This window comes from Oncorhynchus masou, chromosome 2 (genome assembly GCF_036934945.1).
Source record: "Oncorhynchus masou masou isolate Uvic2021 chromosome 2, UVic_Omas_1.1, whole genome shotgun sequence".
Taxonomy (NCBI): Eukaryota; Metazoa; Chordata; class Actinopteri; order Salmoniformes; family Salmonidae; genus Oncorhynchus; species Oncorhynchus masou.
Window position 1 is genome coordinate 43,154,243 of NC_088213.1, and position 25,290 is coordinate 43,179,532.

General features: G+C 43.4%; 1 protein-coding gene across 1 annotated transcript; it reads left to right on the forward strand.

The window, feature by feature from the left end:
* The first annotated feature begins 1,106 nt into the window (after positions 1-1,106).
* On the forward strand, positions 1,107-25,055 carry LOC135505255 (cyclic AMP-responsive element-binding protein 3-like protein 1). Its single transcript, XM_064924456.1, has 12 exons — positions 1,107-1,480; positions 10,913-11,117; positions 13,661-13,827; positions 14,639-14,723; positions 16,643-16,800; positions 17,163-17,312; positions 17,539-17,597; positions 18,149-18,217; positions 20,262-20,361; positions 20,739-20,868; positions 21,677-21,926; positions 22,170-25,055. The coding sequence occupies exons 1-12, from the start codon at positions 1,379-1,381 to the stop codon at positions 22,204-22,206; spliced, it is 1,512 nt and encodes a 503-aa protein (XP_064780528.1). The 5' UTR covers positions 1,107-1,378; the 3' UTR covers positions 22,207-25,055.
* The last annotated feature ends 235 nt before the right edge of the window (positions 25,056-25,290 follow it).

Here is a 25,290-nt window from a genome sequence, read left to right on the forward strand (position 1 = left end):
AGGATGGTTGAAATTAATTATGCCTACTCAAATGTGTCTACTTTCAGCACCATGAGCTGTCCATTTCGGATTGATTGTGCCGAGGCTGCTGCTTCAAGTTTCAGCACAACAATGTAAGTTACTCGATTCTGGCTTGTTGTGAGGTCAATAACTCGGATAAACACATCACGGGCAAGAAACATATAGTTTTTAATCAATTAAATTATAGTAGTAGCAAGTTATCAAAGTTGACCTCTGGTCCTCCTCACCTTTGCGTTCTCTACAAACTGAACAGAACATATACTATAGGCTAGTCAGTGAAAAATATTTTTGGGACGAGGCCTCATCCAAAATTATTTTCCTCCAGTTAACCATTCTGTACATTTTGATCGGTCTCTTAGCACCTTTTATCCAGCAGCATACCACCCTGCATTCCAATGCTGGCTTTCGTCCAAAGCTAAGCAGGGGTGGTCATGGATGATCCCTGGATGGGAGACCAGATGCTGCTGGAAGTGGTGTTGGAGGGCCAGTAGGAGGCACTCTTTCTTCTGGTCTAAAAAACAAAATCTGAAGGGCAGTGATTGGGGACATTGTTCTGTGTAGGGTGCAGTTGTTCAGGTGGGATGTTAAACAGGTGTCCTGACTCTCTGTAGTCACTAAAGATCCCATGGCACTTATTGTAAGTGTATAGGTGTTAACCCTGGTGTCCTGGCTAAATTCCCAATCTAGCCCTCATACCATCATGGACACCTAATCATCCCCGGTATCCAATGGGTTCATTCATCCCTGTAACATTCATCCCTGTAACACTTCCCCAGGTTGTTGCTGTAAATGAGAATGTGTTTTCAGTCAACTTACCTCATTAAATAAATAGTTGTCATACATGTGTTAGAACTGCATGCTAATACTTTGAGAGGACCTTCACAGAGATATACCTGATGTTTTGTCATTGGAGATCTGCACTTTCTACATGCCACTCAAAATACCCTAAAGCTATAATGAGAGTCAGAGAATACCGAAGCCACTGCTTCTTTAAAAAATGAAATAAAAAGAGGCGTGGCATGTGTACAGAGAAAGTGAGGCGGTACCATCATGAATATTAATCAAGTGATTTGTTCCTTAGAGACAGAGCGCAGCTGGATGTCACTGATTTGAATGAACTAGAGGACACCTCGCATCAAAACAACGCATATAAAATCTAAAATAGTATCTTAATAAGCACTACACGCTATTGAGTCGCGGGATGCATAACAACATTATAGTTGTATAAGAGACAGTTCAGAACAGAGCAGCCTAAAAGAGCTGCTGTCATCGGTTCTTAACATTTGAAACTATTTACCTTTTATTGCTTTTTTGAAAATATATTTTATCATAGAGTTTAATTATAGCAATTGCACTTATGGACACCATTCTGGACAATTTCGCCCCGGATAAACTTTTCCCCAGTGCCAACCTGTTGGACCTTGAGGATTTGAATGAAGGGGATTTTCTCAACAATGTGGTATGTGCAGATGTTCATTTTTCTATTCTACATATTATAAACACTTATCTTTACGCACACAGTGATTGACAAACTGTAATGCAGCATAAATCGTGATTCGCTTTGATTCTCCGGACGTTTGATATATTATTCGGCTATATGCCTATAGCCTATGCGATTAATGCTTCAGTGTCCACAGTGTCAGCAGTGTTCCTCTGTCTCGATTGTGATAGACGTGTTAATTACTCTGTAATAACCTGATTTATGCAGGAATTAAGCTGATAGTCTACCCTGCAAATATCCAATGCACGTCAGAGAAAGGTGTTGGGTTCGTCACATGCGTGTCTGAAACGATTTACGAAAGATAAACAGCCGGCATGTAAGCTACTGCTGTTTAATTTACCCAGCTGTGCATTTCAGAAAATTCTCTTTCACAATCGTGCCGGATCTAAAGTGGGCGTGTTAGGTGGAGTTGATCCTGCTCATGCATCCGGCTTCAGTGCATTTGTAAAGACTGTTGTGACAGATGTGAAAACTATCACACTTTTATGATGGCCCTCGATAAATGACTCTGATCCAATTGAAGAGGATATTCCTCATGTATTAGTTAAGTTAAATATTCAGCACATCACACACAGGGATCAAGAGTAAATGTCACTGGAAAATGACAAACTGTACCAAGACTAAACAACCCCACCACAAAGAGATGGAGTACATAATTGTTAGTAGGTGGTGGAAAATTGGACCAGCCAATGGGCTATTGGAGAAATGGTGAGCAATCTGGAAAGGATCCCATTAGGCTTTGTATGTTCCATGATGACTCATTCTTCTGAGGAGAGAGTGATGGTGGTTTGTATCTTTAACTACTCCCCGATGGGTCAATGTTTCATCTAATTCGAACACCCATAGGACATACAGAGGTTTAACTGGGGATGCTTCACACATATGAATGGGAAATCATGTGACATGATGGCATTCACACTGAATCTGCACATCAGCTCAACTCGTCATGCACTTGGGACACTTGAGGATGATTGTGTTCTCAATAGGGATTTGATAGACTTATAATAGACTCAGATGTCCCTCCACATTCTCCCAGCTGTGAGGGTACGTATCAAGCCTGGCCCCTGGCCCTCAATGGCTTGATTGTGGCTGGGAGCTTTCTAGGGGACAGAGACAGGGAGGAGAGGACCAGTCTGTCTTTAGTGTGAATAAGATCAGATTCTAGCAACTGACTGCCCTCTCAGTGCTGTGTGAGAGTGAATGAGGGCCTGTGTGTGTGTGCAGGGTGCACCCCTCACCTGTCTACAGCTGCTTCCCCCTGCACAGCCCTCTGTTGAAGCCCCTCTGTCGGCAGAAGCGTTGAGGCTGGCCCTCTTCAGTGAAAGAACCCTTTGACGTCTTTAAAAAAATTACAACAAAATTACACACTGACAGAAATGGGGGGAAGGGTGGGGAGAGGCAGGTAATAGGCAGTGTTTGTTTTACCAGCTATTATGGGGGTTTAAATATAGGTGGGTCATTTAAGGATTTCTACTGTTTAGGTTTCTGTGTGCTATTTTTTTATAGCTTGGAGTTAGAATTTCATGGCTGCCTTGGGGTTTTCGGATGCTGCCTTTGATGACCCTCTTGCCAAGCACTTAAACACCCTACATTTTAGGTAATTGCATGGGTGGGTAAATCAGATAAGCTGCAGACTATTGTGTAGCTTATAAGATCAGAAAGTGTGGCCACATTACCTAGGATACCTATGGTGTGGAGATTAGCATATTCTTATGATACGACTTTCAGAAATGTGTCAGAGGGTGTTCATTCCTTTTGCATGGATTACAGATTGTAATGAGTTTGCAGGTTGTCTTCATATTTGGCTGGTCTAGTCAATCCCACTTTACTTGAATGATAAGAGCAATTCCTATCGGATTAAAGGTCAGTAGCATACTGTCGTTGACGACAGAAGTGAAATATTCACTTGGGTGGATGAGTAGATTAGAACTGCACCCGCAAGTGTCGTATCGCAAGTGTGTGTCTGTGTGGAAGAGGGGTGATCCCAGCCGGCAGGTGACTGGCCAACACACCTGCGTCCCACACAAGCCAGCGGCTAGTGCTGCTCACAGACGATGGAGCGTGACTGGGCATGCCAAAGAACTCCAGCAAGTCGGGGCCTTGCAGTCGAGACACACTAATGTAGAGTGGGGGTGGAAAGGAGTTTTTGGCAGAGGGAGGGGGTAATGGGATCGGCTAGCTGCATTCCTTCCCAATAGGTTCCTACAGGGACTCATTGCTCTGAGCTTCCTACTGCTGTGTTTGGAGCCAGTCCAACATGGATGGCTATGACAAAGTGATGTAATATTTTGAAAATTCATGCATGCCTGCAAAAGAAGCCAGACAGAAAACCAGTCTACCAAAAAGGGCATGCCATTGGCTCTTAGTTCTTCACAGTCACTTCTACTTTCTGCTACATGTGTTCTCTGCTGAGGAGCATAAACCCCGGCTACAAACTTCCACTTTCAAGTGGTCAATAAAGTGATTCTACTCTATAGCTTGATTCGGAGTGAGGTGAGGTAGACTTGAAAATGGCTGTCTAGCAATGATCACAACCAACTTGACGGAGCTTGAACAAAATATATAAGAATAACGGGCAAATATTGTACAATCCAGGTTTGCAAAGCTCATAGCGACTTACTCAGAAAGACGGACAGTTGTAATCGCTGCCAAAGATGATTATAACATGTATTGACTCAAGGTGTTGAATACTTATCTAATCAATATATATTCATATTTTATTTTCCATTATTTGTTTTGTGAATTTTTCTTCCACTTTGACATGGCAGTGACATTGCAGAGACATTGCGTAGATCGTTGGCAAAAAAAATGGCAATTAAATCCATTTAAATCCCACTTTGAAAAAGTCAAGGGGTGTGAATACTTTCCGAAGACACTGTACTGTATATACGATCTGTCATGGAAGGCTCAATAAAGAGAAAAGTGACAAACTACGACGCTAAGATGTCATGAGAAAGATTACGCATTCGAGGTGCTATTATCAGTCCTTAAACTTTGTCTGTGAGGTGAATATCAAAGGCGTGGTGATACCTTTCAGTCAGGTGTGGAGCAGACACCATAGGAAGAAGCTCTAACCTGTGGTAGTTGCAGGCTATGATCAATTTAGAAAGCATACAGTGTCAAACCAGTCATTGTTTTATCTTTGGTGATGTTGCGTGTCTCTTATATTGTCCTCACTGAATTGTTAAAAATGCAAGTCATACTTTTTATTTTAATTTTAATTTTTGTCTAATTTCTCTTAGAAGAAGAAAATGTGGATTTTAGAAGATCTTAAGAACTAGAAATGATGTGTTCTTTATCAATATACATTTGAAATAGATTGCATGATGGAGCCACAATGGAGCCTCCAGCTATATTATGGGCCTTTCCGAGATAGTATATTGATTTAGAGATCTGAGTAATAGCGATTCCACAAATTTTGAACTGGACCAAGTTCTGGTGAGCCTATTTTCTATTTTCAGGGCAGTTCTCATGTACTTTATTTTATTTCTACATGAGTACTTCCTTCACCCATTTCCTTCTCATCACATCCTTGAAGGTATCACTTTGTTTATCATCTTGTAATAAGAGGATAATGCCCATTGTAGTTGAAGTACCCACCCATCCTCCAAGCTTACAAAGAGTCTGTTGCAGGTTATTTTCACAGTGGTTGAAATTTTAGGTCACCTTTTGAATGTTAGCCTTGTGGTTTTCGACTAGCCTATATGGTACTAAATGAAACTGTGAGTTTGCGTATCGAGTATCCAGAGACAAGTAGGAATGTCTATTTAATCTTATTTTATTTTGTATAAAAGGCTGGTGGGCAGTTTTCTCAGTCTGTAAATCAGTCCTCTGTTGTAGTCTCTGGCAACCAGCTCTGTAAATGAAACGGCAGAACAGAAGAAACCAGACTTAATCTGGAACACATTGTTAGGATGGAGCTCTCAGGGATAGATTTCAGGGAGAGGCTTGCAGGAGACATAGCAGGGACAGTTCTAGGCAAGTCTTTCTGTCATAATCACCTACACATCTCTATTGGAGCAGTAGGACTGGCTGTACACATCAGACAAAAACCTGTCTGAAAATCCACATTCCATATTTGTAACCAAACTAAGTCAATTAGCTATCTGGCTAATTATCTGTTTATGACTTATGATTGGAAGGATAAGACTAAACAGGGTTGTTATCACATTTGAATGGCTGTCATGCTGATATGAATTGGATTCAAATATAACAGTTGGATTCCTGTTCCCTGACCCATTTCGACCACAGTTCATTCATACCTTGCCTCGCTGGTTCTCTGAAACCGAGTCAACATTGTGGACTGGTGTTAACGTTTGCTGGAACAAGGCTGTAGATTCTTTCAAAGCGTCCAATGGTCATTTTGATTATTTAAGAAGATAGTACTTGAAGTTCACACTTTAGTCAATTAAATGCGCTAAGGTCATTTATTAGGCACAGGAAGTGCAACAGGCAGTAAGAAATTGTATTGAGAAGTGATTAAAGTGACTTTAGTTTTGTAGTCCACTTGTAGTCCTCCCCCCCACTCAACAATAATATTCTCTGGGCTTCCTCTAATCTATCACAGACTCTAAATGGATCCAAACAGTCCCTTAAAGGTCAGGAAACCAGTCAGAGTGACACACAGAAGCCTGTCTCCAGTGGTTGTGGTTTTCAAACCCCTCTGCTTGCTAAAGAAAGCATCTGCACTGGAATTAAGAAACCAGGCCTTTCCACTCAGGAAAAGTGGGGGATGGGAGCTCATGGGTCTACTCTATACTTTAGGGTGCTCACCCGCTGCTCATGCAGAGGGAAATTCAGGCCATGGGACTGCTGACTGCTGCCTCAACCTCAACAGTAGATGAATAAATGAAATGTTGGACTCATTGAGGAGCATCAGTCAGCGAGTGTCAAGTCTGGTTGATTTGAGAGCTTTGGGAATACCAGTGATCACATGCATAGTGCAGTATGTCAAGCAGTAGGTCAATTGTGTGGATTACACATATGTCATTTTGTTGGACATCAGTGTAATGCTGATGTAAACGGAGGCGCTACTTCCAAATGTCTTCCTCAAAACAGCAGGTGGAAGATGAGAATCAGGGGATGTAGAGTGCCCACTTTAGCATTACGCATAACAATTGTAAATGGTAACGCATCAGATGCATATCAGGCTCATCTTGTAGCACCTGGTCTAATTTGGGTGCCAGTGGCAATGTGACAAGCGGAGACGTGTGACCTGGCCCTTAAAGTTGCAGATGGGAACATTTGGATGCAGCAGTCTCAAGTCCTAATGTTTGCACGCAACTTAAGAGGTTTTCAATGGGAGGTCAAATTAGGTCAAGCTGTCAAAACGTTATGGATCACAGCTGATTGGAACGCACATGCTTTTCGCTTGGAATTTCCCTCCTCTCTTGTACTGATGTAGCGTGGGTCCTCTAGATAGTCTTCCTGTATATCAAACTTAACAGAGTCCAGATCGTGACAGTCATATTGCGCTTATCTTGTCTGCTGATTTTCAGTTTTTAACTTCACCCTTAAGCACAATTTCCCAAGTAATAATTTGTTCTTAAAATAACAAACTGTACTAACTGCTGCTTCTATTCTATATCTTCTCACAGCAACAAGGGTAAATCTCCACAGAACAGCCACATTTGAACTGCACAACAGTCATTCCTGCAGATCTGAGAGCCTAGCAGCTTTCTTGGCTTGGGTCCCAGGCCCAAACTTTTATTGGCCGATTTATTTTTCCTTTTACAAACACACATTTTCTCCTGCTGCTGAGCTGCTCCACGCGAACCTTGCACTCCAGTTTTCCTTCTGCAAGTGCCTGGCTAATTTGCATGCTTCACTCTGATTGGTCGCAGAGCTGACAGTTGTTGTGTCACCAGAAGGAATGCGAGAAGCACATTGGTATTACTATGCACTGCTTGACTTCAGTGCAGCGTTTACCATGTCTACTGCTGAGACATTTATTTATGCTTTCTTTTCACCAAATGTGATACTGTGTGCCAGGAGAGAGTGCAGTACTTAATATGATTATGCCTCGCTAGAAATACTAGCACCACGTCAATAACAAGAGGGTAGGCTTAGAGGGCTTATTTATTGTGTGGCAGAATGTCTAGAATATTGCAGATAGATATGGTACCATTCCACCCCTTCTGAACAAGCCAAACAAAACACTTTCCTTGCTTCCAATCACAGTGGGTACAATACTCCCAAGAATTCTGTACATTTATCCCTGTGCCCGTGGTTTCTAAAAATATACTATTTGGTTTCCAAATCCATAACTGCAGTGGGCGCTAACATATTTGGCATCTATTATCATAGTTTGCTTTTAAAGGGCAAAGCGTTTAGATGGGCTGCAAGGTATCTGCACAGACAATGCTCTGGAACCTTATTGCTCAAGCATCGATGTAGAGTAGGGAGTGGAGTTGCTCTGGAGCATTTTAACCTCTTCGGTTCCCCATAGTGTAGTGGTCTAGCTTTCTCTCTCTCAGCCGCAGAGAGTTTTAATGAGAGGGCTTCCAGAAAGAGTACCACCCAGCAGCCCTTCCCCCTCTATGGGGCTTCCTGTCTGTCCAGACCTGTACCAGCTGCCCCAGCTGGAGAGATGGGCCGGCGAGGGCTGAGGGAACATCTGGGGCAGCATAAAGGGTCTTTTCCCCACCCCAGACAGGGAAGATGTGTTTCCCTCAAGGTGCTTAAGTGTGTTTCTCTTCCCATCCCATTCTGAGAGACCTCTGTAATTATTGTCTGCCATCATGACCACTAAAATGATAGACGAGAGAAGAACTTGAGTGCCAAAACTATAATGAATTCTCATTACCTGTTCCCTGTTCAAAAAGCAAGCTTTCTCTGTCTCATTCTAAGCTGAGAATCAAAATATTCCCTCAATCATTTTGCATGCAAGTACCGTCCTGGTATGACTTGGTGTACTTCAAAGCCTGCTGGCTGGTTCTCTAGCCACAACATACGTAGCAATCTAGAGACATTTTCAGATGAGGGGCAACTCCCAAAGAAACTGTGATCTTTTAGGCTTTCCTGCTTACATTTCTAGTGGGTTCATGTGCAAACAATCATCATAGTTAATTAAAACATTCAAAAAAAAAGTCATGTTACTTTTACTCCATCCCAAATATGACCCAAATGCAGTAATTGGGTCTCTTTAAAAGACAATTTAAGTGCCACGAAGGAGAAAAGACCCCTCTGTCTGCCTCTGAAATTCCACATCTTTGGTCTATGGGGTGCAGAGCAGAAGGCCATATGTGAAACTTTTGAGGGCTTGCATCAGCAATGGTTGCATCATCATCACAGACTGAACCAGAGTACCAGGAACCCCTGGCACGGGGGCATGCGAGGGAGTTGTATTGTGTTGACTTTATTAAATAGTTTTCCATTTGTTTGTTTTTAAAACGGCTTGTTCGTTTTCAAAGGAGCTAACTACCCATACCAAATTTTTCAAATTTGGTCAAATCTGGAAGTGTTCCAACCCGACTGAGACTACAGCTTGCTGCCTTCAAAACCAACCACTTATCTGTGTAATATACACATTGTGATTTGTGTTTGTCTTTTCCAACCACCATAATGTCCACCTTATTCTTGGCTTGACAGTGAAACATAGAAACACCAAGGTCAGTCTGGATTATCTTGGGCACATCCGCCGCTCACGGGGCACAACAGGAACCTCCTGCTGTAGATGAAAGGGTCTGGGTGGGACTGTTTATCCTGTTGCGCACTCGGCCATAGTGGTTAGTGTGCCTGCTGACGGCAATGGTGCTGCACTGGTAAATAAGCCGGATCATCTAGTATTGCCAGTGTGCCTTTCTTTAAGCATACACTGCTCTCGAACCGACATCAGCTCTATTTAATGGTGTTTGATATCCGGTTAAGTTTTGTGTACATAGATAATGTAGGAGCAAACTAAGGTTGTGAGTGAGTGAGCCTTCCATACCCTCCCTTGCACTTTATCCAAATCCTTATCATGTGAACATGACAAGTAGAGTGAATGTGTCGTACTGATTGGAATTGATTCACCTCCACTAGCAAGATCATCTCATCTGTTTAGGCCTAAATACATTTCAGCATATGCAGATATTTTGTCTGTATGATGATACAGCCTTCCGTGGGGACACACAGTTTGGCCAGGGCTTGATCTGTGTTGGTTTTCCTGCCACCGAATTCACAATTTTGAGGCGTGTGAGAGGGCCTAGCACATGGTGAAAGAGGGATGTCTTTGGTGCTGTGGGCAGTGTACATTGCGTTCTGTTTGACAGCTGTTCAGCTCTCAGGCCTGGGTTACAGGTTCACACCTCAGACACTCCCCTGTACAGCAAACAAGCTGCCCCACAGGTCGCTGTACTGTGAATAGTTGCACGTGTCTCATACTTGTAAGGATATACAATTCGCAAACAACTTTGGTAAGGGATGGAGTGATGGTGCCTCTAGAATTCTATTCTCTGTGATTCATGTCAACCTACCTTCAAAGGCATACCCAGAAGCAAGAGATTATGTGCAATTGATGTCATTAGAGATATGTTCAAATGACACACAAATCTCCACAAGTGTTCTTATTTGCAGGGTGATTCAACATGTCTCGACATGTCTGTGATCAGGATGTCCTTCATTGCAAATCACGAAGCCCTTCAGGCTCTGGGTTGACTAATACAGTCATTCTATTGACCCCACAGTGCTGCTACCATCTTTGTTTTTTAGTTTTTTATTATTTCTGAGTTGTAAGTAAAAAAAAAATTGTTTTTTTTGATCTGATAATGGGCCTGAAATAATCTACGTTCTTCACATTACATTTACTTTTGGACAAATTCATTTTGTTACAGCTCTAGCTATTATAAACTCCATTGATTGTATTTCCCCTCTGCATATCATCATAGGTGAAATAAAATCTTGAGAGCATAGCTGTTACACATCTGGGAAAACGAACAGAGCATGTTGGGCTGCTTTTAATTATAGCTAGTCATGTTGGTCATTGTGAATGACATGCAATTAGTGGTATGTGTTGTTGGGATTCATTAGGCATAGCTGGTTTGAGAGGAGGTGGAGTGTAGAGGAAGTAAATGTGAACTGGTCTGTAATGTGGAATACAGGGGTGATCTGGAACACTACAGCCGGAGGACCAGACTGTGTCCCTGGGGATTTTAATAGAGCAGTTCTGATTCTTGCACACCAGCAATGACTCACTGTCTGCTAGCTAAACTAAAGTAGTGGAAAAAACTGAACCATGCACTGGTGGCCTAAAAGATAGAACCCAAGGACTCCATGTGTGAAATGGTATGACTCATACTTCCAAGAGCAGGTCTACATATTGTATATTTTGGTATGGGATTCGATTACATGATTTTCTGATTAAAGGCGGTCTGATGTGAGGAATGTTTTGTTGGTGATTTTGTTTTGCAGCACTTCTCGGAGCAGATGGAGGACTTCTCCAACGAGCTGTTCAGCAGCTTCTTTGATGACCACCTCCTGGCCGACAGGAACCCACTGTTGGACATGGAGATGGACCCACCCAACCCTGACATCCAGCAAGAACACAGCTACTCCCTGAGTGGAGACTCGGCCCCCCAGAGCCCCTCCATGTCCATCAAAATTGACGAGGAAGCAGGTATGAAAAGCGTTCTTTTTGGTTCTTCTTCTTTGATCTTGTTCATCATAGGTTATCTTCTTCCCAGAACCCCCCCACTCACACACACCTTATTATGCTGAAGCTAAATGGCAATTTATTGATGCTTTGACCAAAGTAAACAAGAAACGATACATCTACAGCACAAAGCTTTGACTAAATATTAATCCAGGACAAAAAGAAGAGCTCCACCAACAGGGCTGCTAGGGGTACAAGGTCTTTAGTTTGATAGTAGTGTAAGTCCTACGTCACTAGAATAGCTGTATCAGATCTGTATCCGCGCTCTCCGCTCCTGCCCTATCTCCCGACACTCCCATGCCGCACAGAGAACCCATCCAAGGAGCCGAGCTCACATAGTACACTCCCAGCCAAGCCCTGCCCACCCTGGAGGAATCAAGGAAGCAAGTCAGGGGATTCCAGGCAGTCAGCCAATACACACACACACACACACACACACACACACACACACACACACACACACACACACACACACACACACACACACACACACACACACACACACACACACACACACACACACACACACACACACACACACACACACCATGTGGCTTCTGCTGCCCTTGCAATGACTCCAAGCTGCAAATGTTTCTCCTTTATTTCCCTTGTGCTTGGGGCCAGGGAAAGAAGAGCCATAAATAAAAAATAAAAAAAGGGAATCTACTGGTGGGGGCAACTACCGTGGCTCTCCAAGGGAGTTGCGTCACACAGAGTTTTACTTAGGGCTTAGGGTAGACTGAAAGCATAACATTGGACTAAACAGTGTGTTAAAAACCACAGTCTCACACATGGAACGTTAAATCACTGGCCCCCCCAAAAAATTATACAGGAATCCCCAGTAAGATTGATGGAACAATGGATGGAATCTAATGAAATGGATTCATATGGGATCATGGCCACACACATTTGTTCCACTGAATGTCAACATGAAAGTGTGCATGTAGATGCACAGCACTTCCATTGCAGTCAAGTTCCCAAACTGTCGACAGAGCAGAGGCACCCACAGAGCACTGCTGCCAATGCAGATTTGATTCCCCATCCCCTTTGCCCAAAACACTGTAAAAAGCCCATTGTTAAAGAGGTTGACTGTTAAAAGGGTGTGTCTAGCTTCTTTACTGCTCTCCGCCTAGGTGTAATGTGTGGAGATCAAACTGCCATCCCCTCTCATAGCCTGGCTAATGAGCTCTCAGGCCCTGGCCCAATCCACTCAGATGCTGAGTGAGGGGAGTCCGACTAACTGTACTGACCTGCCTATAAACTTCAAAGGCAATCCTGATGCTTCCTCAGGGCCACGACACATGGCCTCATGGGTATGGGCAGGCTGTCGCCATGACATCCTCTGAGATGTGAGCTACTAAATGTAATGTCATGTCTAGATAATCTACATAAAATTACCTGGATGTTCTGTTGGTTTGCATTAATTATTTGTGATGACATGCTAGTTACCGTTAGTGTTGTCCTTGGTCACATTCATTTAGTGCATCCTGTTGCTTCACTGATGGAATCTTCCCATAGAAAAGGGAAGGCCTCATCATAACATTGCAAGCCATGACATTGATTGATGTAGAATGATGTAGAATCCCAGGGAAAGTTGTTACTACTGTAAAATAAGTATTTTTGTTGTCATTGAATAAGAAATATTTCACTCATCTTACACTCCATTATATATTGTGTTTGGCAAAGAAAATGTAAAAATGTAATCTATTCCTTGTGGACAATTTAGGATGTTGCCCAAGGTTGCCAATACAGTAGACTTTGCTGAGTGGATTGAAGATTTTGACGCCACTTTGGGTTTCCCCCGTGGGGTAAAGTCTGTGGACATAAAACCCCAGTGGGGGATGGATTTACACCCTCCCCGTAATCAGTCTCCCACTGCTCCCTTTCCCCTCCTCGCCATGGGATTCTCGCTCACACCCCAACCTGTCTTCTGTTAAGGAGCACAACTTGAAAGCCTGCCTACAAACTTTTTTATAAGCCTCTGTAATGTTTTATCGATCCAATCGGGGTGCCAGCAAACAAATGAGGGAAAAACCGGGCTGCTAACGAGGACCCCTGGTTGTTAGTGCTTTTCCTCCTGACTTTGAAACTACAGGTTTGGTCCCTCTTCAGGAGAGGGCTTTGTACTTACTGGCCTCTCACTGTTTACCATCTTCACAGAGGTTATTAACGGAGGAGGAAACTCATTTCGGAGGCAGAGAGTCCTCTAAGTTTAACGCTATTGACGTTCACAATCGGCTGCTTCGCGTTAGCCCTGGATCACGAAGAGGATCCAGTCTGTAGATGTGCGTCACACCTGCTGCTTTAATGTACACTGATCTGTCAACCAATCTTGCTCACCTCTAGTAGTATCCCAAGGTGTCCCTTTGAAATACACCGGGGGGCCTCTTGGCCCCTGGCGGTCTTCATGTAGGGTACTGTATGTTACAGAATGGCTAGTTATGTAATGATATCCGTTGAGACATACAACACATTCGTTGACCAAGTCTTCTTTTTCTTCTCCCCAGAGTTTGAAGGAATGTGGTCTTTCAGCCAGGACCTGACGGCCATCCTGGTAAAGCAGGAGCCTAATCAACGGGCAGAGCCTTCCTCTACAGTCCCCTCCATGGGGAACTCATGCTTCCAGCCTCTCAATCTCGCCCCACCACCTCACAGGAGCTCATCGGGGGATATAGTAAGAAACTGCAGCCATAGAAACTATCACCTATAACCTATCCTAATCTGTTACTAGGGAAAGCGTTTTTCCTGCTTGTCAAAAGCTATGGAAGACTAAGTCTCTTTATAAGCCATAGGGATCTCTCTTGGCTTTCTCCTCTTCGACTAAAACGTGAGCTGTTTGAAGGACAGCTACAAATGTGGAATTTGGAGTCTAGTGTCTTGCTGGAACAGCAGCCTAAAATCTCATTTTTGACACGGAATGTAGTTCAAAATGTGATCGTTAAAAGGAAAAGAAACCGATGTTGTAAGTGGAGGAAATAAACCATTCACACAGTGCACCCCTACAGGACCAGCACTGTGACTCATGCATCCTTGTCCATGGGAGTAATTCATGGCTTGTGTGGCTGAGGTGGGCTTAGCAGTCAGATGTGAACACCAGCACAGCTATTACCAGTTATCACTGGTTACCAGGCCTGTAGCCCAGCACACATTACTATAGTACCGTTTCTTTTGGTAAATTAGTGGTAAATTTAGTTTGCACATCTTCAAATTCATAGGATATTTAAAGTTCTGTGAATATTTTTTAGGATTAGGGCATGGTAATCCGATTAGTTCCAGCTGTAAGAATGGCCTCCAAATGGTGAGTGTCCTGGCTACATGGTCCCTAGTTGGATCTCTTCCAAGAACCATTGGTGGAGATGGATTCCCTCTCTTCGGGTTACATAAATAGTTTGTAACCGTCTTCAGCTGTGTTTACTGTCACTTGGAATGTCTCTTGTCCTATACAAATACCCGACTGTTTTTTAATACCATTGCTCTTACTCCAGTGCTCCAAAGAGTTGAACCTCAACCCCACACCTGCAATTAAAGATGAACCCAGAGAGGTCAACCAGTTCCTCAACATCCCTTCAGGTGAGAATAAATTACAGTAAGCAAGATTACATTGACTTTCAAACATCCTTAAGGGCTTATGGATCCAGCTGTTCTAAGAAAGGTTTGATTTTGAAGTGACCGTTCGCCTCAGTTTCTTTTGAGACCTTTTACACGCTCAAAGACCCACCTCGCATCCTAAAGGTTATGTGCAGGTGTCACAGGCGTTTACCTCCAGTCTATTCCTGCCATAGTGCCCTTCTACGAGTGTGTTATTTATTTATTTCGGGGGGGGGGGGGGTAGAAGAACCTGACATGAAGCGTGTGTCACGGTGACCCACTACAGTGTATTCCCGATGACACACCACCTGTGACCACTATTCCAGACAGTGGTCTGCATGTTCTTTCTCCTGCATGCTCCCAATGGTTAAAAGCGATTGTGAAAATGGCTAGGCTATGGTGGATAGGGATAGCAATTACTGCGAGTAAGTGTGACACATATTGTAAAGTGTTCCTTTTTTTGTGTATAACGTGTTATTTTCCTAATAGGTATTTCACTATGAAACACTATTAGTGATGGCTCATTTCAGACATGAAGTGTTTCCAATTATAGCCTGCTTGCATTTCCTTTTTCCATTTTTCGCCTCCACATACGAGACGAGACTGCCTCTGTTCATTCATGTAGTATTTTTCGGATCTAATTGCTAATGAAGGTAGACAGAAAAAGCCCACTGAGACGCAAGTCCGCAAGTTTATTATTAGAGCAGTGGTGCTGGTGATTGAGTGCACTTTTTTTTGGTGTTGATCTAACCCGCTAAGTAAGATTCTGTTCCCATCTCCTTTTCTATCCCTTCCTTAAGAGTGGCAATATTTTTGTTCTCTACACTAATGCCTTTAAAAAAAAATGCCCATATACTATCTGGCATTCTCATTTTCAATATTTCTGTCTGGAGCACCAGATTGCCCAATCCTTTTAAAGAGTGTATCAGAGAGACAAGGGGAAGGACTGCCCTCAGCTACAGCGGGATTCAACTGGAGTAGAAACTAGAACTGACCAGATACACCTGTAGAGACGCAGCTGGTCCTGTTCAGCCACCAGCCTACGGATTAAAGTGGCTCGGTTAAAGAGACATTTTTACTGGTTCAGGGGTTGCAGAGACGGCCTTTATGGTGCAGAGGAATACCTCCATATAAGACTGAACCCCATCTGGTGGACCATAAATCTTATATTCAATAACCACAAGCCAGCAGCAGCACATGTCCAGTCTAGCCCTGCCTCCCTCCGCAGAGCGCAGCCTGAACAATAACGTCTGCGTTCTGTCTGCCTCTGTCTTTGACAAATGCCCATTTTCTCCTATTCTTCACCTCTGTTTCCAGTAACAACAGAATAAAACCTGGGCCTTGTGTACTCTGGACTCACACCAAACTAAATCCATGGGTCATACCGGCATGGGTCTGGCCTGGTGTTTGGGAACTGTGTTGGGGTAAATTCTGCCTGGCACAGATATCTTAAGAAATCACAGTCCTCACTCCATCCCTGTCTGAGCTCAGTTCAGATACTTACACAGAGGCTACTGCTGACAAGTGGATGGGAGGATGGGATCAAGTAATGCGAATAAGAGTAGCACTGGCTGCCTTACTTACTGGAATGAAGCTGTCTCTGTTTGAACTGGCTCTGTCCAGGAAGTCATTTGCCATTTTAATTATGGATCTCTTGGCAAAACGGACCGTTTTACGAGGTCTGGATTTGCACCGCTCCTTTCCACTGTTTAAGTTGAATGAACTGTTTTCAGCTCGATCCCACACGACAGATGAAGTCAGACTTTTGTCCCCTAACCATACAGTGACTGTATGTCATCATCAGGTGTTGATGAACAAAGGCTTTGAGCATATGGGTCATATTGCAAGTGATACATTTCATAACCATTGGTACCCTATTTTTTCTGCCCCCCCCCCAACAGATGATCAGCTGCAGCTCCCCCCCACCCCTCCCAGCAGCCATGGCAGTGACAGTGATGGATCCCAGAGCCCCCGCTCCATACCCCCTTCCAGCCCAGCCCGCCTACAGGCCCGCTCCTCTGCTGCCATATCCTCCTCACCCCTCCTTACCGCCCCACACGTAAGTGCTGAGGCCGACCCACTCGCCACTCGCCACTCGCCAAGGCTGATCTGTGGTATGCCTTTCCTGATGACTTTCGGCTGTGCTTTGGATGGTTCCCTATCAGTGAAGGTTCCCCAGCATAGCTCCAAGCCCTTCCTGTCAGTAGAGTCAGAGCCACCCACGATGATCTGGGCTGCAGACAAACCCACCTGCTGGACATATTAGGAGTTCATATCCATATCCACTGACCCTGACCACCCCTGACCACCACCCTAGTCTCTTCATTAGGAGCTGCCCTGGTGTACAGATATAATACACACAGTACCACAGATTCCCCAACTCATAACCAATTCATAAAAAGTGTCCTTATTTCTCCACAGAAGCTACAGGGCACTTCAGGGCCACTGATGCTGACAGAGGAGGAGAAACGCACCCTGATTGCTGAAGGTTACCCCGTACCCAACAAGCTGCCCCTCACCAAGACCGAGGAGAAGGCACTGAAGAGGGTGCGCAGGAAAATCAAAAATAAGGTACTCACCCTTACATCCTGGAAAGTGAAATGTTGATTCAGTCAAAAATAACTGTAATGATTTGCTTCCAGAAAATGTGTAAACCAATTTTTAACCGCAATACGTATTTTATACCTGTAATCTCAAAAGTAGTGTTTCCACAGGCAATATTCATATTTTAATATCCTCCATTTTATGATATGAGCTGGTATTGATTTTGGGATCCCTCTCTCACCCTTCTGTCTAGATATCTGCCCAGGAGAGTCGCAGGAAGAAGAAGGAGTACGTGGAGTGCCTGGAGAAAAAGTAAAAGCAGGACACTTTCCCCTTTCCTGTCTGCCAACTTTTTTTCCTCCTCTCTCATCGTCATTCCTGTTCTCCACTTCTTTCATTTTGCCACTCCTTCATTGTTTGATTGTTCCTTAGCTAATGCCAATGGCGTTTGTCCATTAAAGCATGCGGTCACACAGGGCCATCTGAGTCACACGCAATCACTTAATCCACTCCAACAAAGGCCACTGTTCCTTACCAGGAAAATCACTGACTTTCCATCCATGGTCATTGTTGTTGTTTTTTAGTTAATAGGTAAGACCTAAGTACATTACAGAGGTGCAGAGGTTACTATAGGATTACCACTATGCCTCCTAGGACCACAGACTGTGTTGTGTTAGCATCCAAAATTCAAGCACTTTCTTTCGATAGCCCATGTTGTCTGTGATTATCAAGAATGTGTATTTCAAATGGTCAGACAGCCGGTCAAACAGCCTAATTCTCCAGCACAGCAAACATTTGTCTTACTCTTCTATTTTGTTCTATGTGCAGATTGAATGTATGGATGTGACTTTTGTGTCTCACAGGGTGGAGAACTACACGTCTGAGAACAGTGACCTGTGGAAGAAGGTGGAGACACTGGAGAGTGCTAACAGGTGAGCCGTGACTTTGAGTGACAGACTTTATGTGTGTGAGTGTGTGCATGTATGAGCACGCTCTGAGTGATGCTAGACACATCCCCGAACCAGCAGTTTCAATCAAAGGCTTGAATAACATTTTCTATTCACGATACCTGTGTGTGATTTGACTGCTACTCAGCAGTGACTACGACATCCTTCATTAGGCGGGGGGACACTTTCACAGTGTTGACCATTGTGTAAATGCAAGTTATTGGACTCAATAAAATACATCACAGACGACACAGACTCTAAAGGCATCACAGCCTGTGCCAGCCTCTAATTTACAATAGGCATTTAAAGTTGCTTGGATCAAAGTAACAGCGTGACAATATACCTCTCCCTAATTACAGCACATAGGGAAACATCTCAAAAAGTGCACACTCAAATCTGCCTCGTAATAATTTCAGGCCCGAGAAGGAAACCACAGGCCTCCTACAAAGACAGATCCCTCTGACTCAGCTCCTAGCAGGCAGTCCAAAGGGAACACACAGGAGCCAGCTAGCAACAACGTGTGGGGCAGATGTCAGCATATGCCTTGCCCTTAGGCTTGTAAAGAAGGGACAAAACGGGCTAATCTGTCAATGAAAGATGGTAGACCAACAAGCAATCTTTTGTCCTAATGTACTCAAGTTCATTTTTTTGTTGTTGTCTCGCATCTCGCACACAGTTAGCTGGATACTAAGTGCTTGCTGTACTTTAAATTCTAACGTCTGGAAAGTTTTGGTTCATGAGGAGGGTCCAAGGTAGCTCTTGAAAAGTTGAAGGAGTCATAGAGTCACTCATGCAGATGTTTCCCGGTCAAGGTCTACTAGTGTTTTTTTGTTTTTTTATTTACACAGTCTATTTTAGTCCCTTGGGAGCAATAAGGTTTATAGATAACAACTGTACAAGCACTGACCAACCATGATTCAATTCAAACGTGATGACGCAATGGACATTCTTCACATGGGACGTTAATGTTCCGTTTCCAGAGTTTCCATGAGAATTATCCTGTTAGGATTTGACCCCCCAAAAATTGTAATCACCTTCATATCCAAATGGACCATTGCATGAAGCTCTTCTTTGAAGCTCTTCAATCTCTAGTATTAACAGCATGCTATTTGTTATTGTGTTATCTGGGGTATCCCAAAGGACCAATATCAAGTTAGTATAGCTGTTTGTATGTTTTTAAACTTTATTCCAGTGTTATAGTCACATATTGTGGTTATGGCAAATCATTTCATGGTGTTTGGTTTATGTGAAAGCTAGCATTGGAAATGTCTTTTCTACCAATAGTGGAAAACATGCTCCCTCTCGTGGTGAAAATATGAAAACTCGCCTGGTTTCATTTCTTATTGCATTCTGACCCAGCACTCATGCCTGTCTACAATGCAGTAATTAATGTCGAGAGAGAGAGAGAGAGAGAGAGAGAGAGAGAGAGAGAGAGAGAGAGAGAGAGAGAGAGAAATCCAAGTGGGCGTCTGCATTGCTTGTGGTTTTCAATGGCTTTCTATTTGGGCAAGGCTTGCATTTTGTGGGGAGAGGGAGGGACTGTGGGAGCATGGTTCACACACTAGAATTACAGACGTCTTATATAATTTCCATCTCTCTCTGTTTCCTCAATGTGTTATCCTCACATGATCTTTTTTTTCCTCCCTCAGAGGTGAACTTCAATGTCCTGGATGCTCAGAAGAGCCAGACAATTACGATTCCGTGTTAGTTGACTGCGTCCTCGCTCTACAGTCACAAATATAGCCAGATGGAGAGGGATTATTTTTTGGGGGGGACTTAACAAATCATTTCTGGGAAGTGTCACTGTCAGTCATCTGTGCGTGTTTGCGTGTGTACTATATGCGAGGCTTGCCTTGTGTTACCCAACAGCTAGAGCTCAACTGGATGATTGTCATGACTGACAGTCATTGAAGAGTCTTCTGGAGAACTTTTTAAGTTCACAGGAGGATCGGTATTGTAGATTCCGCAAGAGAATACAGCTGTATTATCAGTCAATCTGAAACATGTATTCTCTACCTCCTTTCTCCAGAACTCTACTCCAGCAGCTCCAGAAACTCCAGGCCCTGGTCACAGGAAAAGTGCCCCAATCCTGCAAGATGGCCTCCACGCAAACAGGAACATGTCTTATGGTACTTTGCATACTATTTATTCTCATACACACATGCCCCACCATTATCGCTCTCTTAAACAATGCTAAAATCCCATACACATTTTCTGTGCTCTTCACTGACCTAAGATATTGTGCGTTTAATGTTCCTTGGACCTAATAGTCATGCCAGTCAAAAATGTAAAATGACTGCTTTGTTTGTGAAAAGACTCACTGCAATGGCCAGGGACACTGGCTTGGCCTGGCCTACTCTTCTATAACACACTGAGGCAACCCCATGAACTCAAACTGGCAAAAGCCTTCTCAGCTGGAGAACAGAACCTCACTAGCACACTGTGCTCATGTCGCTCATGTTGACCGTGTGCTGTTTGTTGATGGTTTCTGGTTCCCTCCCGCCAGGTGGTGGCGCTGTGCTTTTTCCTGGTGCTGGGCTCCATTGTGCCTTGTCTGCCTGAGCTCTCCTCCCTGTCCCATACTGTGAAGTCCTCCTCGCCCCTCCCCTCGGCTGACGTCTACACAGCCAGCCAGGGTATGTCCCCCTACCCTTCACCTGTCACCTAGAACAAGGTTTCAGGACGCTCCGTCCTGGGGCCACCCGTGGGTGCATGCTTCGTTTTTTAGCCCTAGCACTACACAGCTGATTAGAATAATCAAGGCTTGATGATGAGTTGGTTATTTGAAACAGCTGTTTAGTGCTAGTGGGAAGAAAAACAAACCTGCACCCATGGCTGCCCCAGGACCAAACCCTGACCTAGACTTGTCTACCATCTACAGCATGAGGAACACAAAGTCTTTAGTTGGTTGTCCCATACATATCCCATATTTTCGGGGCATATGGTGCTTGCCCATCAGCATTTCCGGACATAATGTGAAAAGGAACGTTGTGTAGTTGAATAACACATCAATGTGGCATTACATCTGATCTTGTAGTGTTTCAAAAGCAACAGACTCAGGCGAGTATGTTAGCTGAAATCACAATATCCTTCTGTTATAATATTCAGCTTGATGACCACAAAATGGAAATCATAATTGGACCTACTGGCTACTCCGAATTGGTTGGGGAGGGCTGGGTTGCCTTAGAAACCTGAAGTCAGCATGGCACAGGAAGAGATTATGAGTTGTTCTCCCTGGAGAAGTCACATGACCATCGCACACCTGCTGAATAAAGATGGTCACCCTGCTCACACCATTCCATTCTTCAAAAGAAACCTACTTTTTTTTTACTGTTAGTTTACATTTTCTTCCAATAACGGAATGGTTCTATGTTCCTTTGCAGTGTTTGGAGGATCCAGGCAGTGATTAACATCCTCTATTTGTCTCTGTTTGTGTCTGTTTAGTCCGCTCCCGCAGCCTACTCTTCTACGACGAGAACTCCTCATTGGAGGACGGTCACGGGGGCTTCCTGAAGATGGAGGGGGACGGCTCGGAGGGGGCGCCCCTCGACTACAACGAGGACCGGTCGGCACGTGACAGCCACGGAGGCGAAAACGAGAACACCAAGTACCTCAACAAGGCTCACTCCGACCCGGTGGACTACAACAGGACCGGCGCCCAGTTCCTCCAAGAAGAGCCGCAGTACCACAAAATGTAAGCTGAGGCCAGACAAGTAGGGCTGTAGACTCTGTCTCCATCTGTGTTAATGAGAGGATTCTCACAAATTGCTCTTCAGAACCAGGGACTCATTATTTTATCAGTGCTCCTTGTAATTACTTAAACATCAACAAGAACAATTTATTTGAATGAGATTAGATTGAGATTGAGAATGAGGTTACCAGAGTTTGCCCAGTGGCATATGTTGTGATACTGACAGACTCTTTCTCCCCTCCACAGAGAGCCAAACCCCGAAGGAGGAGCGGAGTACTTTTAACCTTTAGGGGCGGAGCTGCCAAAAACACACAGCTCTCCAGACTCCTTACCCATGTGGATGTGTAGTGACACTACGGCGCCCCCTAGTGTGCCATCCCCAACCCACCTCTCCCTGCACTCCCTGACCTCCTACAGTAGCTCCCTAGCCTTCCTGTTCCATCTCATTCCCTGAAGTTCCAACCGGTAGAGAGGATGAAGAGGGTATGTGAAGAAGATAGAAATGATGGGCAACTGCAATCAAAGCTCCACAGAAACTTTTCATCTTTGACTGCTGTGCTTGACTGGAGGCAGAAGCAGGGAGTGAGAGTTTTTTTTTAAACCTCTGTGTGCAATGTGTGTCTGCCTGCACTTTCAAGTGGGTGAGTGTGGTTGCAGTGCTTCTGTGCAGAGGAAGTGCTCCTCAGATTCCACCACACTGTTGCTTTTTCAAGGACTGCTAAAAATATTTAGAACACAGGAGGTACTTCAGGTGAAGGGTGTATCGGATCTATAGCAAATTGGATGGGAGGGTGGGGGGATAGGGATGGGGGGGGGCTGTATTTTTAATTCCAGTTGTCCTGTTATAGAAATTCCCTCTCCTAATTCACAATTGGTAATGCAATTATTTTAATACATACATTTCAAAGATTGTCCTCCATTACCTTTCGCTTAAAATGCGCTGTAGTGCCTAGAATTATACATCTTTCAATGGCATTTATTTGACATTTGACCATATTTTGTCCCATAATGTTTAAGCTTGTATATGCATTGCACTTTTTTGTCTTCAGGTTGACCTTGCAAGCTAATGGGCATAAGTGCCTTCAACTCTTTCAGTGTTTGTATTCTCACACCATCCACATGGGGTTGTTCATTTGATTATTTTACTCTTTATGCAATCTAAATCATATGTAATATATACGTATTATTGGCATCAAAAAAGAGCATATTTATTTTATGCAAAAAAATATAGTGAACTTTTCTTTTTACGAATATCAATTATGATGTCATGTTTACATGATCTTGTTGTCTTAACTGTTACACAGTTTGTCTGTTTTTGTATTTATTTCTGTATCAAGAAAGTTTTGTATATATTGAAAAAACGTGAACAGGGACAATCAGTGTAAATACATACCAAGGGTGTACAATACACCCTCACTGGAGCAAAGCCTTCTCTAGTCCAAGAGACTGACAAACTGCTCACATTTACATAAATCTTAGTCAAGAGATTACATCTCCTCCACAATTAAAATGAATAAATTAATATCATAATTATGTTAAAAAGTCCATTCAGGCCTAATGTCATTGTGAATGTGAAAATATAGTATATTTTAAATTGAATATCAAACTTCAGAATCTTCTAGGGGGGAGGGGGGAGGAATGCATCACTATTTACAGTAGTGCCCCCAAAAAAGTTCACTCTAAAGAACACTATTCTGTTGATAATGCTTCTAAAAAAAAACATGAGTCACTTCAGCAACAAAATAATACAAAAAGCTTTTCATGCAGAGTTATTGTTGTGAGAAACCTTGTTACATTGAATAGAAGATATTCTGGTGTTCCCTCCTCTTCCTGCTGTGTTGTTTGAGGGCGAGAGAGAGGGAGGGAGAGATTGTGTAAGGACTGCGTGGGGCGGCCCCACTGATGCTCAGTGAGATTGCGTAATGCTAGGTAGGAGGGTGCGAGTAGACAGCCCAGGCTCTGTGGATGAGGCATGGAGGATCTGGGTCAGCCAGTGGCCTTGGAGTCTTAGCTTAAAGTCCAGTCTGTTGCTTTTCATAGATTCCACTTGCTTATTCACAACTGTAGCTTGCCTGTGAATAATCAGGGGAGGCCAGACTCACAATCCTGCTATATGAGTAATATGTATTTTACTCTAACATGTCATTAGATTTGCATTATTCATTTTCTGTCAAATGGTTTGTAAAATCACTACCCTATTAATCAGGTTCAGATTCATACAATTTATAAATTGGTTTTGATTCCCAGCTGTCACCTGTCACATATCTTAGTGCACATTACCTGACCAATGTAGAGTTGGTTAACTGACTACACTGATAATGTGTGTATATTGGAAATGTAGATTTCTTCCTGTCAATATACTGTTTGTCTATGTTTGTCTTTTTGTTTTATTAATAAATGTGTAACTAAGGTTCAACCAGATGCTCCGGAAGCTGACCAGCCCTCACCCACTTGCCTTCAATTAAACACACCTTTTACTGATCAAATGGTTGCTTAGTTGTCCCAACCCACCCCAGACCCTCTACCCTCCCTGCCCCGCCATCTTTAAGGTTGTCTCAAAGCTGTACCTGGTATAAATTACTGCGACTCTATATTCAATGTGCTGATCTTGAACAGGCTCTCTGACGACTGTGTCAACACTAAACCCCATGTGATCATGCATAACACAGTACATCAAGTCAGACTGAGTTATCTGGTTGAACCAGGGTCAATCTTTTGTAATTCATCCCCCAAATGTGTGGTAAAAAACCTGCTTCAAAACCTGTGTGAGGGATTTTACAAGGCTATTATAATTCAAAGTGAAATGATGCAAATCTTACCAAACATTCCATGTGTTTGTTGGCGTTCATAATGTGTGCCCTTTTGTACATAAGACAAAGTGAATGCTTTTGCTGTAAATAGGGGGTGTATTTTTGTATTTGAAATTTATTTTGGTATTCACCTGGCGCCTTTGGGAAGGAACTGGCCAGTTGCTGACCTTTCACACTGTGGCTGTACAAGTAAAATGCATGTATTTCTGGGCAAGCCACAGGAGCCTCTCTGTATTGCCATTCTGTATCAGTCTCTTTAACAGTAGAGTTAGTAAGTAGATTTTAGTATCAAGCAAAATATAAAAAAATTGCATCAGCATAACACCGTCTCCTTTGTCTCTGTGCCCTGATATTCTTGAGAAATGCATTCGGTGCAATCTCATTTTTGTGCCTAGTGGTTGATTTATCATTGGAAAGTGCAGGCGAGCTTGATTCTCAGTATCGCCACAAGAGGTCGTGCTTGTTAGTCCATCTAGTTTGGCTAACCTGATTCTAACCCCATCATCCCTCAAAAAATAGACCACTGTGTGCCTTCCTAACTGAATCCTAAAACACTA

Coding starts and splice junctions, on each gene's coding strand:
- LOC135505255 (XM_064924456.1), top strand. CDS start 1,379: ATGGACACCATTCTGGACAATTTCGCCCCGGATAAACTTTTCCCCAGT. Junction 13,828..14,638: donor GGAGCTCATCGGGGGATATA/GTAAGAAACTGC, acceptor CTCTTACTCCAG/TGCTCCAAAGAGTTGAACCT. Junction 17,598..18,148: donor GTGGAGTGCCTGGAGAAAAA/GTAAAAGCAGGA, acceptor TGTGTCTCACAG/GGTGGAGAACTACACGTCTG.